At 42.3% G+C, this 15,045-nt stretch overlaps 1 protein-coding gene across 1 annotated transcript in view; it reads left to right on the top strand.

The window, feature by feature from the left end:
• Nucleotides 1-15,045, top strand: part of PCDH15 (protocadherin related 15) — a 311,085-nt gene that overhangs the window by 229,544 nt on the left and 66,496 nt on the right. The window contains exons 23-24 of the mRNA XM_059476704.1: nt 3,091-3,231; nt 5,388-5,500. Coding sequence (XP_059332687.1) covers nt 3,091-3,231; nt 5,388-5,500 — 254 coding nt within the window. The remainder of the gene's footprint in view (nt 1-3,090; nt 3,232-5,387; nt 5,501-15,045) is intronic.

The following is a 15,045-nucleotide window of genomic DNA, read 5'->3' on the forward strand; positions in this document are numbered from 1 at the left end:
ATTCCCAGGACTGACATAAAAAGGAGTGTTTGTTTTTCCTGTATATCCCTTTTTTGATATGGGTTATCACTGTAAAAGCTGGGATATTTCTGCCATGGGCAATTCCTTTCCATATCCTGCCTTTTTTTTTTTTTTTTATTGGAAATGTTAATAGAAACAGATGCAGAACACTAATTTTAATGGGCAGCCAGCTTCCAGGGCTGCAGAACATCCCATTTAATGCTTTATCCATTCTCCCAACACCTCCTGAGGCTTTCCTTCAGTGGAGCTCTTTTGTCAAATTGGGAGTAATTGTCCTTTTTGTCTTCCATGCACTCACTAAAAGTAACAGGCTATGAGATATTCAGTTAAAGATTTCACTGCATTTTAATTGGAGGTAAAACCATTTTCAGGCTGGCCAGACCTTGATCTTTTAAAAGCTCTTCCTGTGGAATTTCAGTGATATGAAACACAAGCTGCAAATTCCAGGAGTTCCTCAAGTAATTTTATCTCAAGGCTTTAAAAGTTGGTGGGTTTTTTTGTGAGAGTTTAAAATTCAGACTTTCCAGCTTTAGTAATTCAGAATTTCAAGCCCTCTTGTAGAGTTACCTACTATAAAGAGTAAAACCCTTCAAATTTTGGGGTTTATATGAATGAAATTAAGGTGGATTTACACGAATGCACCATTCCCAACCCTGAACTGGTGTAAGACCCACCAAACTCATCCACCTGCTCTGGGCTGCCCCATCTTCCATGGTTACTTTGAGTAAGTTACAAAAACCAGTAAAAAGTAAGTTACCAAGGTAAGTTACAAAAACCTGTAAATTTGGAGAGTTTAGCACCACTTTCTATTTTTTTCCATGGCACTAGCTTTACAAAACTTTCCTTATTGAACTCCTTATTATACAAATTATTCAGATTTGAGTTGAAATCTACACATGGAAATAATATATGGAGATTAACCTGGGAAATAACTTTGTGTTCATGATGCTGCCATTCCATACTGGTCCTTAGGCGTGAAATCCAGGCACATTTGGGATCTTCACCTGTCAATTTCAAATGAAAACAAAATCCATTTTCCCCCGTTCTTTCCTGGGCCAAGAAATGTTGTGTCTGTAACCAGTTTGAGTCCCAGAATGGTTTGGGTTGGGAGGGACCTTAATTTCTGTGTCAGAAATAAATAGCATTTTCCCCAAGCAAATGGAATTTTAAGGAATCATGCAGCCATGGAAGAAATAATTGGAGCTGGATGAGTTTTTTTTAAAGTTTTATGTTAGTCCTGAATCTCAGGGAAACTTTGGAGAGAATGAATGTGGTTCCTGCCAAGCACAATCCTTGCTCTGTAGTTTGTTTGGGAATATTATCAGCTAGATTCAAGTTTTGCTGCAGACATAATAATGCATCTAAATTAATTTAGAACAGAGGCAAAAGATGATTAATATTTCAGATAATTAAAACTCGCTTCTAAATAGATTTCCCTGGGAAATCTCTCTGGAGATTTTTCTAATTACATCAGTGCCAAAATGCCGTAAATAAAAAATAAATCCTGGTTTTGTTATTTTTCTGAAGTGACAGGAGCAAAGTGTACTTGATAATCACATCAGGAACAACAATAACCTGATGAGATTTTTGTTTATTTAATCACAAATTACCTGGTGTGAGGAGCTTTAATGATGATGAGGATTCTTAGTCTTCCAAGCAAGTTTAAGGCCATTACTCCAGCCCAAATAGTCTGGATTTCAGCAGGTAATTTGCTCTTAATTATAACATTGAAGAAAAATGACTGAAGCAGGGAATGCCAGGGGGAAAGCTGATAATGAACTCTGCTATGCCGTGGTCCCAGAAATTTCTCACTTTTTCCAGGATTTGCCCTCTGTAGCATGTGTGAAGTGCTTTTAACTATGAACACAACCATTTATTAATTTGCTAACCACTGGAACATGCCTGGCAGACCCCATTTGGGATGATTAAAGTTGCTGATGGCCTCATAAACCCTGCCCAGGCTGGAATTCCTTGGAGAGCTCCAAGAGGCAACGCTCGAATGACTTGTGTTGGATCAGCAAAACATTGATAGCATTTAGTGAGCTCAAATCACTTTTGCAGCCATTTCCATTGCTGTTTACAAAAGGAAATGTTCTGTTTCCATGTAGTTTGTGGCTGGCATGGGACATAGAATATATTCCCAATCCCAACAAAGCACATCATTGAATACAGGTAAAATTCAGCCATCCACCATTAATGATGTTTTGGCTGTTTAAACACAACATAAAGGTCAAAGCCTGATCTGAGCTTAAGACTCAGAGGCAAACAGAAAATTAAATCATGCTGTTGTAGGACAGAAGTAAATCTGAATCTACTCCCAAATATATTTGGGAAATAATTTCATTGGAATTTTGTAAAATGTCCTAAATCTCTGCATAACCAGACTTTGGCATGCTGGAAAACCATTGTTCAGACATTAATGTGCAAAGAGGGAATCTGTCCTAGACCTCCTAGTGTGGATGAAGAGCAGATGAGACATCCTACAAGTAGCTGGGAGAAGTTTTCCCATTGCAAAATATGGTTCTCATGAGCGACTTCACCCTACCAGGTGTCTGCTGGAAATGAAACCCTGCAGAGACAAAACCCTACAGGAGACACAGAGAGGAGATCCAGTTCCCCTGGAGTCTATGGAAAGAAAAGGGTTCCTTATGGAACTAAGTCTATGGGGAGGGTTCCTTATGGAACCGTTTAAAATCCATCTGCAAAACAGCATTTTCTTCAACCACTGCTAAGTTCCTTAAACGAGTTTTATATCAAGTCAAAATATTTTTGAAAGGTATTTTAACCAGCCTTAAGCCATGCCCATCTTGTGTTTAAAAATTTCATTTTTTATAAAACACTTCTGGGTTTAAGTAGGTGACATTTCAGCCCTTTTCTTTCCAAACCTCTGGTGATTTTTCCTCCTGGTCCTCTCAGGTGTTGTCATGGAAGGTGTTTGGTGGGGATTGAAGGGGTTGCTTGGGACAAACAGCAAGTTTTGCTTGATGGCCTCACCAATGTTAGATTTTAATCCTTCAGGAGGTGTATAAAACCCCAGAAATCTCCAATTTGCCTCTTTTTGCCTTCCAGGGCACCCCAGCGAGTCTGGTTCGCTACAAGGTGGATGTTGTCCAGTTTCCCTACAGTGCCAGCATCTTTGATGTGGAGGAAAACTCTGGACGTGTCGTCACCCGAGTGAACCTCAATGAAGAGCCCAGCACAGTGTTCAAGGTACAAATTCAGCTGCAGTGCCTCAAAATTCCCTGGATTTGCTGGGATTCTTTTACCATCATGGTTCGCCTTTGTTTTTTTCTGTTGCATAGAATGATTCCAGAATCATTAAGGTTGAAAAAGACCTCCAAGATCAAATCCAACCTTTCATTGGCTTTCCATGCAAAATTTCAATTCTGTTTGTTCCTTTGTTTCCACCTTTTTCTCCTGGCATGTGTTTTGTGCCTTTGTGATTTCAGGAATGTCTTGGAGGGATCTGGTTGCACCTGTTGGGAGAGTGGGGAAAACAGGGAGGCACCTTGGAGAACCTTCATTTTCCCCAAGTTCACTTTCAACAGGGCTTTTGGGGAGAATTTGGGGAGAACTTTATAAGAAGAGCAAGATGTCTTGTAAATAAAGTTACTGCACTGCTGGGTAGTTCAGGAATTCCTGTTCATGAGTGTAAAAACGCTGGTTTTAAGGAAAACTAAATTCCCATTTTGTTGTCACTGGTCCTGAAGAGTCTGGAGTGAATGAGTGTGGATAAAGGTGTGATTTTAACCTAAAGCAGTAGAGCATCTGCCCTTTAAGATCCATGGGGTAGTAAAAAATGAAGATAGAAGTGGCTCACTAGGGAAAAAAATAATCTCCATAATATCTTGGGTTTGATGTAATTTCCCAACTTGGAAACTTCCTTACACTCATTAAAGTGTTTTCTTCTTTCAGTTACTTATTTCTTAAATGAGGGTTAAAGAGAGGTTTATTTGCTTACCTTCCATTATGAGGAATAAAGCTGTCCACTGTTTTCCACTCCTGAGTGTCCCATCAAGGGCTGCTTGAGCTGGAGCAGTCCCTGGTTTAGGACAGTGCTAATTTAAGTCCTTTTGAATTTCTAATTAATATAATAAAACCTAAGGGAGGAAAGAATTTTTTCTTGTTTACCATCACCAAGAGTGGAACTTTGCTGTTGCTGAACTTGCTGTTTTTACTTCTTAGTACTTATTTTATTTCTAGTACCTATTTCCAAAACTGGGATCTCTCCCGCACTGTTTCATATCAGGGCAGTAAATGGGACATTCAGCAGGGAATTACTTTTCAGAAAATGTGGATTCTTAGGAAAAAAGAGAAGACTCCAGAAATCAGTGATGGGAACACTTGGAGTTGGTATTTGCTTCAGGACCACTGGGCTTGTCTGCTGCTGAATCCTTTGGGAATTTTTCCAGTCACTATTTAACATCTGGATAATTTCTGCAATTATATGTTGCATTGGTGACTTTCCTGATATACTGGCTGGCAAAAAAGAGGTTATTGTGGAATAGCTTGGACTGGCAGAAATGAGTTGAAACTGTTCTGGTAGAATGAGGTGCAGACCTGCCTCATGTAGCAACCTCCAGGAATAAGGAAAAAATTTAGGGAGAAAACTGGAAAAATGCCCATTGCTCCTTCTTCAGTGGACTGGAGTTCGCACACAAGCACATTTCATGTGGAAGCTAAAAACAAATTAACCTGCTTGTGCCAGCACAAAATCCTGAATTAAATCATCAAATCGACATGAGAAAAGGTTTTTAAAAATCACACTATTTATAACAGGCCTCATTTAAGAAAAGGTAATTTGGTCTTGTCCATGTTTGAGCTTAGAGCATCTCTTTTCTGCAGAGGACGTTTTAGAGGGGGTTGGAAGTAATGTTAATTTTTTTTATTCTAACTTGAGCCCTTGGTTCTAGATAATAATGTCAGCAACAGATAATTGTCACCCAGGGCTTTTCCTGTTATATTGGGAGTTACAGAATCATTGAGGTTGGAAAAGCCATCCAGAATCATCAAGTCCAACCTGTGACCAATCCCGCCAGAGCGCTGAGTGCCACATCCAGGGGTTTCTTGGACACCTCCAGGGATAGGGACTCCACACCTCCCTGAGCAGCCCATTCCAATGTTTAACAGCCCATTCCAGGAAAAAATTCCTCCAGTTTACTCTGTTTCTGTAAATTTTCCAGCAGAGTTTCAACCAGAGGATGGCCGTCTTTTCCTCCGCGTTTTGTTCTTACACCGCGTGTGACTTGCAGCAAAAGAAAATCACATCTGATTTTTTAGCGCCTGCAAGTACCAGAATTGCTGGAAGTCAGGATGAAGAATGTTCTTTTGTGTAGTCAGAGCCTGATTTTCTGTGTTGTTTGTAGCTGGTGGTCATTGCCTACGATGATGGGGACCCAGTGAAGTTCAACACCACCATGGTGGAAATTGTGGTGCTGCAGCCCTCAGTCATCCCACGCTTCACACAGGATGAATACAGGTAAGGAGTTCATTCTTTCACCCTAAAACTGGTGGTTTTAAAGCCAAAATGTAGTCCTGCTTGAAGGCTAGTCTGAAATAGAGCTACAAAAATACTCTGTTGTGGTGGAATTTTACTGTCTGAGCAGGTTGTCACCAAATGGAAATATTGGGGCTGATGGTGATGGTGAGGGAAGGTTTGCTTGAAATTTTGCCCTCAGAAGTTGTTGAAAAAATAAGTCATTTGGACAAAGAAATTTCATGTGCTGGAATTGGGACTAGGATCACCAGGGCTCTAGGTTAAGTTTCCTGGAGTGTGTTTTGACCCTCTACACCATTTTTGTGAGGCATTTTTTAATCCTCTACACCATTTTTGTGAGGCATGGGAGGACTCAGACTCGACCTCTTCAGTGTTAGAAGTGCAGGTGATTATTATCACCACAGAGACATAATTTCACAAATTTACCCTCTGACAATTCATTATCATCAACCTCAGTGTCTTAAACTTGATCAAAAGCAAACTAAAAAGTGGGCTGATTAGTTTGATAATTTTGTGGCAGAGAATGTGTTCATGAATTTGACATCTGTACAATATTTGGAAGTGATAGGATCAGGGCAAGCAGCATCAAGATATCAAGAAATTGCAATGTGTTCTCTCTATGCCACTGTAGTGACATAATCAGCAGCAGAATGTAGTGGGGTTTGTACAGATATTTCTAAATCCAAGGACTGCAGGGAATCAGAATCAGAAATTGAATATAAATTTTCATCAGTAAGCCCTAAATGATGGGTTTGTTCAGCTATTTAAACAGGTTTAGACAAAAAATCATTATCTGTGCTGTATTTGTCCTCGTGATTTGAGTGATTCCCACTTAAAGAAATGAAAAACAGCAAAAACATGCCTCTCTTCTCCTAATTTTATCTTTAACTTGGAACAAATATGAAATCTGAAGGACCAGTGCAAAATGACAAACTTTGCATTTGATAATAATCCTTTGCTGAAGGATTTTTCAAGAGAGATAAATTGCTCCTGCTACTCCCTGCAGTTCCTTAGGTATCTTCCAGAGGTGTGCAGTGTATAAAAATTATAAAAGCAAATAAAAACATTTGGGACTAGAATTTCAGATCAGGGCAGGCAGGTGTCTGTTGGAGCAAACTTGCTGTGGAGCAAGTCCAGAGAGGGCTCAGAAATTTCTGAGGGCTCTGGAGCATCTTCCCTGTGGATCCAGGCTGGGAGAGCTGGGAATGCTCAGCCTGGAGAAGGGAAGGGTGTGTGGAGACCTCACAGCTCCTTCCAGGGCCTGAAGGGACACAGGGGAGCTGGAGAGGGACCCTGCATCAATAACTGGAGGGACAGGACACAGGGAATGGGTTCAGAGTGCCAGAGGGCAGGGCTGGATGGGATATTGGGAATTAGGAATTGTTCCCTGGCAGTGCCCAAGGCCAGGCTGGACTTTGGGGGCTTGGAGCAGCCTGGGACAGTGGAAGGTGTCCCTGCCCATGGCAGGGTGGCCCTGGATGGGATTTGAGGTCCCTCCCAACCCAAACCACTCAGGGATTATGAGATTTCTGAGCCTGCCTTGATCTCCAGTTCTATCCCAGGAGCGGGGAATGTTTTTTCACTGCAGTGAAGAACTCTTGCAGTACAAAGTGACTCATAGCCCGTAATACCTTTTGATGACAACACCTGAATAAGCCAGGTTATCTTTGTGTCCCTGTGAACTCTTCAGGATTATCTGGACAGCCTGATTTCCCTTTCCAAAGCACAGCTCCATTCCTGGGAAGTTCTTTGCACGGTGCTAAGAAGCTCTTAAAACCTTTTGAGGACAGCAAAGGCAGTTATTCATTTTCCTCAATGTCAAAAATGGAATTAAAACAACCCCAGAAGTTTCTGATTCATCTCTGAGACTCTCAGATATTTGGGAGCAGGACTAGTGTTGGTTCCTAAGGTTTTCAGGGACTGTCACACTCTGCAGGCTGTGCTTTGTGTTTGGTTTGTGGACAGTGATGCAAGCTGGAGCTGGCAGGTGTCACAGACCCTCATTTTCCAGTGACACGGGATATCTTAAGGGTGAAAGGCAGCACAGAGCAATGGTTCCCCTTGCAAAATGGAAAGCTGCTGGATGTGGGTGCTTGAAAGTCAGATGGATTGAGAATTAGTGGCTTTAGAGTGGATTGGTATTGATCTTTGTTTGTCTAATTATCATAATCTGGGTGATTCCAGCGCTGTTCTCAAGCTGGTTTACAAACTTCCTCCCTGTGTATTTAGGGAAAGGGCAGAGTTGAACAGTTTTACCAAATAAATCTGCAGCCTGTGCTACAAAATCAAAAACAAATACAAAATAGAGAGGGAGCAGATGGCATGAGCAGAAAGGGAGATGAAAGTGCCACTCTGCCTTGAGCTGACCTGCAGAGCCTGGCAGCTCTGCCAAAGGAACACCAGCACTGCTTGGAGCCCTCTGCACACCCAGGGAGACTTTGATTGATCATTATCTGTGTTCAGAGTGACTTCCAGAGGAGACACCAGTCAAGTGCAGGAAGGCAGAGTGGTGTTTATTCACTTTCTCTCCCTCTGCATTATTGCATCATTTAGGGCAAATTAATTGGTCTCTTTTCACCCCCACCTTCTTTGTTTGGATTGTAAATTATTCTGGAGACTTCTAAATGCTGCTGTGCTCTCCATACTGAACAGCAAAGGGCAGCTGAAGGCTCTGAGATCCAGAAAATATAGAATGGAGTAGTTGATTTACTATAAGTGGGGGATAAAATACAGTTCCTTTGTGAGGAACTGTGAGAGATCCCCCCTGAAGTCCATCAGAGGGGATCTTCTGCATCCTTGGCTCCTCTGGAGGGGACTGGCAAGAGAAAGCCTGTCACAGACACATTTTATGGAAAATCCTTTCCTTAGGATTTTTCCTCCTGAGAAGCTGGGAGGCCTCAGGAACAAAATGCAAACAATGGTTATCTGCTGCTGTGGAATGCAACAGGTGCATCTGTGATTGGTCTCATGTGGTTGTTGCTGATTAATGGCCAATCACAGTCAACTGGCTCGGACTCTCTGTCCAAGCCACAAACCTTTATTATCATTCTTTCTTTCTCTATTCTTAGCTAGCCTTCTGATGAAATCCTTTCTTCTATTCTTTTAGTATAGCTTTAATATAATATATATCATAAAATAATAAATCAAGCCTTCTGAAACATGGAGTCAGATCCTCATCTCTTCCTTCATCCTAAGACCCCTGTGAACACTGTCACAAAAGCCAGGTGGGATTTGGGATGTTTCCCACCCCTCCCTCTGAGATGTTTCACTCCCTCTGAGAATCAGAGCAGCAGCAGGGCAATCTCCTCCCTCTCTTCAACTGCCTGGAAAAAGGTTGGAGCCAGGACGGGGTCAGGCTGTGCTGCCAGGGAACAGGGACAGGACAAAGGGAAAGGGCCTCAGGCTGGGCCAGGGGAGGCTCAGCTGGGACAGCAGCAGCAATTTCTGCATGCAAAGGGTGTTCAGGCCTTGGCAGGGGTGGAGGCACCATCCTTGGAAGAGCTCACACAGGTGTGGATTGGTAGGGGTTGGTTGAGGATGACTTAGAGAGAGCTGATGGCAGCAGTGCCTGGCAAACAAAGTGATTTCCAAGATAGGCATTGTTCCATGAAAACACAGTGGGGAGAAAGGAGGCAAAAATCCCAAAGAATCAAAGTGCTGAGGCATGTGGACATTTAGGTGGAGATGGCTGGGCCACTTCAGATGGTGTGGACATTTAGTTGGACGTGGCTGGGCCACCTCAGATGGTGTGGATGTTTAGGTGGAGATGGCTGGGCTCAGCTGACCTTTGGAGCCAGAGAAGGACACAGCTGATGCTGCTTTTGTCACCACATCTCCCTCAGGGTGTTGGCTGTCAGATTCCAGGGGTTTTCTAAAGAACTGGTTGAAGACGTGGACACGTGCAGTGTCTCCAGCCTTGGGTCGGTGGGGACAGGGATATTTTCTACATCCCTGCCCCAAACAGGGTGAGAAATTCACACAAATTATTAAATGTTTGTAATACTAGTTTTGATCTCTGCTTTGTGCCAGCAAAATGGTCTCTGGATAAAGAACTGTGGAATTCCAGAGTGGATTGGGTTGGGGGGGACCTTAAAGTTCATCTTGTCCCACCCCTGCTATGGGCAGGGCCACCTTCCACTACCCCAGGTTGCTCCAAGCCTCCAAGCCTGTCCAGCATCCCTTGGATACTTCCAGCCACAGCTCCTCTGGGCAACCAAAAAAAAAAAAAAAAAAAAAAAAAAGATGGTTAAAACCTAATAAACCAAATAATTCAATTTTTTGAGAAAAAAAATTTCCCTTTCCCAAGCTCTTCTTTCTTTTGTCCTGACTTCACCCAGATCACCTCTGGATCAAGGATTTCATCCAAAAGTTTCCATTACTTCACAACAACTTAGGCAGCACTTTCATTTCTTAATTAACAGATATTAATTAGTAGCGCTGTGGAACAGTGGAGACCAGATGTGACTGGAACCTCAGATGAATATAAAGAGGTATTTTTAGCAAGCCTGTCCTCTTTATGAGCACGTCCTCCGTTTAAAAGAGTAAAAGTTGAAAAGGATTTGGGGTCTTTTTGGTGTTGTGTTAATTAATAAATTCCACATCCTCTGCGAGGGGAAGGTCATTGCTCGTAGCTGGAGCAGGGAATGGGATGGGAACCAAGAGCAGCATCATTGCTTCCTAATTAGTGCCTGTGGGCACACTAACCAGGTGTTCAGTCATTCCAGAACAGGAAAAATGGGGAATTTTGCAAACTTACAGCTTCTGTTAGTGTTGCATTACAGCTCCCCAGCCTGTCAGCAAAGATGTGTCCAGTTGCCCAGCAATCTGAAGTTTTATGGGGAAATATGGGAAGCTGTGAATTCCAAGCTGTAACTCAATCTAAGTGTAGTGTGGCATTTTATTTAATTTTATTTCTCTCCCAGCACCAGCACTGCTGTGGAAATGTGTTCTGCCTAAAAAGGGAGATCTGGGGACACGTGGAGCTCACTTTCCCTCGGTGGAAGAGGTGTCATAATGTTTTCCACCCAGTTAAATCCTTTATATTGGAGTCAAACACCATCCAAGCAAAAGGATTTCACAAAATAAAATCATGGAGCTGTATCAGGAAGAGATTTTTCCCAGTTCTCTGGATTCCTGCTGTTCACTCAGACAGTTTTCCTCATTGGGAAATAGGGAATGGGGAAGCCTGCAAAGTGGCATTGCATGGTTATTGCATGTAATTTGGTGCTTTCTTCAGAAAGGTGGAAAAAGCATCCACAGTGCTCTGGGTTGGAGCTCAGGAGTTGGAAAGAGTGGTCCTTTCCAACTTGGGATATTCCATGGTTCTCAATATCTGAGAATCTCAGTTCTCACTTCCATGGTTCTCAATATCTGTGAATGGCTGAGGCCCTGATCAATCAGAGAATTCCAGAATGGCTTTGGCTGGAGGGGACCTTAAATTCCATCCAGGGCCACCCCTGCCATGGGCAGGGACACCTTCCACTGTCCCAGGCTGCTCCAAACCCATCCAACCTTGCCTTGGGCACTTCCAGGATATCAATTCCACCTTAGATGCTTTTCTTTAAACCTCTGCAAGTTTTCCTTCTTCCCCCTGGCAGAACTCCCTCGGATTTTCCCCTGTTAGGGATCATTTTTCCCCTCAGGAATCATTTTCCCTTTCTTGTCAGAGTCCACAGGGGGTTATTTTTGTCCCTCAAAAGTGTTTTTTCTCTCAAAATATTTTGTTTAATGCTGGTCAATTCCATTTGGATCATCCTTTTCCCAGCATATCCAGGTCCTTCCACTGCTTTTCTCACCTTTCCTAGGATTGAATTTACATTTTATTCAGGGAATACCACAGATAACCTTCTAGTTGCAGCATTTTTGAGATGTGGGGGTAAAAGAAGTCCATGTTTTCCTCACACTTAAGCTGGAGCTTCCAACATTTGGAATTTGCATCTCACATCAGTGGCAGCTTGGATCCAGGAAAATGTGTGTGATTTTCCCTTTGGAATCAGTGGTTTGGAGTGATTTTCTGCTGGTACTTTGTTTGGTTTGTAATAAAAAATTAGCAAATGTGGTTATAAAGCTAAATTATTTCTCCAGCAGGCGCTGAAGCAGGATTTGCCATGGAAAAATTAGGGAGCAAGTTACCAGGTGATTACAGGAAAAAGATCCTTTTCCCCCTACTTTTCCTCGTGTTAGTAGTGCTGATTGCATTTTATTAAAACCCTATACTTATTTATACCACATGAAAAGGAAACTAGAATTTTAGGAATTATTTTTCAATTAAAATAGTTTTGGTGGGATGTTTTCTGGGGAGGAAAAAAGCGCAGGGAGCCAGATCCCAGCAAGGAATCTGTGCTTGGAAAGGCTGAGGGCCAAATTTCCAACACCGTGTTAATTAAATGTAGCATTAAATCACTCTATGTGTGGATATGGAACTGAAATTATCAATAATTTTAGTATTAACCCCATTGGCATCCAGCAATGTGTTTTCCTTCCAGTCATGTTATCCTTGGAATTTATCCCATCAGTCTGACCAATGCAAGTGTGTGACTTTGCCCTACTTTGGGCTTGGTGGGCATTTTTCCTCCTTTTTTTCTCTGTTTCTGCAGAATCCTGCCAGTAATATTCCTGCCTTTGTGGCCTCAGGTTTAATTTGGGAAGATTGGAAGGATAACATGAGCACAGAGAGGTCAGGAGAGCAAAACCTGACATTTGGGTTAAAATACAATAGGTTAAGACAGGACCACAGGAGCAATGTCCAGACTCCCTTGTCATTTGTTTTGGAGATAAATACCATGGGAAGGTCAGAGTGCCTTCAGCCAGTCTGGGAATTGAGACAGAAAGGCAGGGAATCAATTCTAGGAAGGAATATGTGACACTCTGAAGATAAGCTTAAGACAAAAAATTAAAATTGAGACAACAATATTATTTTCCAGAAAAAAAATTATCATTGCCTGGGACAAGCTGTTCAAGCAGTTACTAGGAAAGCAAAAACTTGATAAATTGATGAATTATTGCTCTGAAACATGTATAAAACTTGATAAAATGCTGGTTTATTGCTCTAAATATGTCCAGGTCTATCTTTTATTGAGTCAAGGTAGTTATTATGTGTTAGTGAAAGGGTTAAAAGAGCTGCCATAGAGATCATGGAATTCCAGACTGGTTTGAGTTGGAAGAGACATTAAAATCCAGCCTGTGCCACCCCTGCCATGGCAGGGACACCTTCCACTGTCCCAGGCTGCTCCAAGCCCTGTCCAACCTGGCCTTGAAGATGTTTTAGGGATACCTTCCAGGGATCCAGGGGCAGCCACAGCTGCTCTGGCCCTCCCACCACCTTAAAAATAAAAATACTCTCAATGCTAATCAAATTGAGGTCATCAATTTAATTAAACAGCACCAAAACTTAATTTCTAAGGGTTTTTTATGGACCTCCATAAATTGAAATATAAATATATATAAATATTTTGTATTATAATATTCTGTATAAATAGATATAAAATATAAAGTCACAAAGTAGAAGCAACTGAAGTTGCTCATATGGAGTCCATTCACATCCCACTATTAAGCTTCAGCTCTAAACCAATTTTCCAAATTATTATTGGGTTTGCTGGCTTGAAATTTAATTTTTTATTAAATCTCGCACTCATGCTTTTGGAGATAGACAAGTTTCATGGTGAATTTAAAGCATATTGGCTATCAGGCAAATTTAAAGAGGTCTGGGAGTGATGTGTTGAGCACAGGGAAAAAGAAGAAGCAGAAAAGTAGAGAGGAAAAGTTAAAATTTCACTTGGACACTTCCAGTAGTTGTGCCCTGCAATGTAATGGAGACGTGGTCAGTCTTCCTTTCCCACTCTGATCAAGACACAAATAATTAAGATATAGCAAATTCAGTGGTTTTTTTTTTTTTAATTGTATTTATTTTCAGTAGGTTTGTGCACAAATAATGTCTTTATTTTAATTCTGCTCTTTGTGGTTGCTTTGTTTATTTTCTGAGGGATAAAATGCATTTTGTGGTTTTATACTCAAAGAAATCAACGAGGTCTCTCCTGGTCTCCATTCCACCCTGGATGCTCCCAAGATATCATTTATTATTCCTGTGGAAAAGTTAAAGTGAATCAAAGGGCCTAAATGCCACATTGCTGGGATGGTCATGGAAAAAAATAAGATTGGAAATGGATTAAATAAATTAAAGTTGTCATGGTCAAAGGGTGGTTGTGTGGAGAAGGGGAGATTAAAACTCTGGATAAGGCTGAGGTGGGATGGGGATTAAAGTGGGTGTTAATTGTGGTTTATCCCTGAGATTTGTGGGATGCAGGTGGATTTTATAATTTATTGCAAGGGACATTCTCACATCCAAGAATGGGATGGATGTGGGTCCTGTGCATGGGAGTTTTGGGAAGAAATCAGAAATCACAGGTTTGAGAAGTTGGGGAGTTCAGTGGTTCAGAAAGAAACCATTTCTTTGAGAATGTTTCAAACATTTCAAGCAATTCCAGGGCAGGGAATGGAGCCCCAGGAGGGGCTGAGGGAGCTGGCAAGGGGCTGAGCCTGGAGCAAAGGAGGCTCAGGGGGCCCTTGTGGCTCTGCACAACTCCCTGCCAGGAGGGGACAGCCAGGGGGGGTCGGGCTGTGCTGCCAGGGAACAGGGACAGGACAAGGGGAAAGGGCCTCAGGCTGGGCCAGGGGAGGCTCAGCTGGGACAGCAGCAGCAATTTCTGCATGCAAAGGGTGCTCAGGCCTTGGCAGGGGCTGCCCAGGGAGCTTTGCAGTGCCCAGCCCTGCAGGTGTTGATAAACTGTGTGGATGTGGCACTTGGGGACATGGTTAGTGGTGAGCAGGATGGGGCTGGTTGATGGTTGGACTTGATGGTCTTGGAGGTCTTTTCCATCCTTAAGAACTCTGGTTCCATGGAGCCAGCACTGGGCTGGGAGGCAGAGACACACCCAGGTGACAATGACACACCCACATCCACCCAGGTGACAATGACAAACCAACCCTGCCCAGGTGACACTGACAAACCAATCCCTTCACCCTCTCTGCCCCCAGTGGTGTTGACTCACAGAAATTCTCTTCCCTTCCACTCCCATGGATATTTTCTCATCCTTTTCTGGGTGGTTTGGTCTTGATTCTCCTGCTTTCCTCTTCCCACAAAAATTCCAGCTTTTATCATGCAGCGATGCAAAATTATGGCATTAAAACACCTTTGCCTGTGCCCTGAAACATCTTCAAATAATATGTCAGGGGAAAAAAAAAAGCACCATTATTCATCTTAGCCATTAAACATTGGAAAATAAGGAATTTATTCCCTTAGAAAGGTTATTAGAGCTGGAAGCACAGGATAAAAGCAGGATATAGGAAGTTGGATGCTCATGTTTTGCTGTTTTGCTTTTCCACAATCCAGACGAATGCTGTGGAGGGATGAGCTGGATTTTACTGCAGCTGATGCATTGCTCCTGTTGTTCCCAATCCCTGGAATTAAAGGAAATGAATGAAATCAGTGTAATTATCATAGGGAGGAGTGAGAGGTGCTGTTCTTTCCC

Source organism: Ammospiza nelsoni, chromosome 8 (genome assembly GCF_027579445.1).
Source record: "Ammospiza nelsoni isolate bAmmNel1 chromosome 8, bAmmNel1.pri, whole genome shotgun sequence".
Classification (NCBI taxonomy): domain Eukaryota; kingdom Metazoa; phylum Chordata; class Aves; order Passeriformes; family Passerellidae; genus Ammospiza; species Ammospiza nelsoni.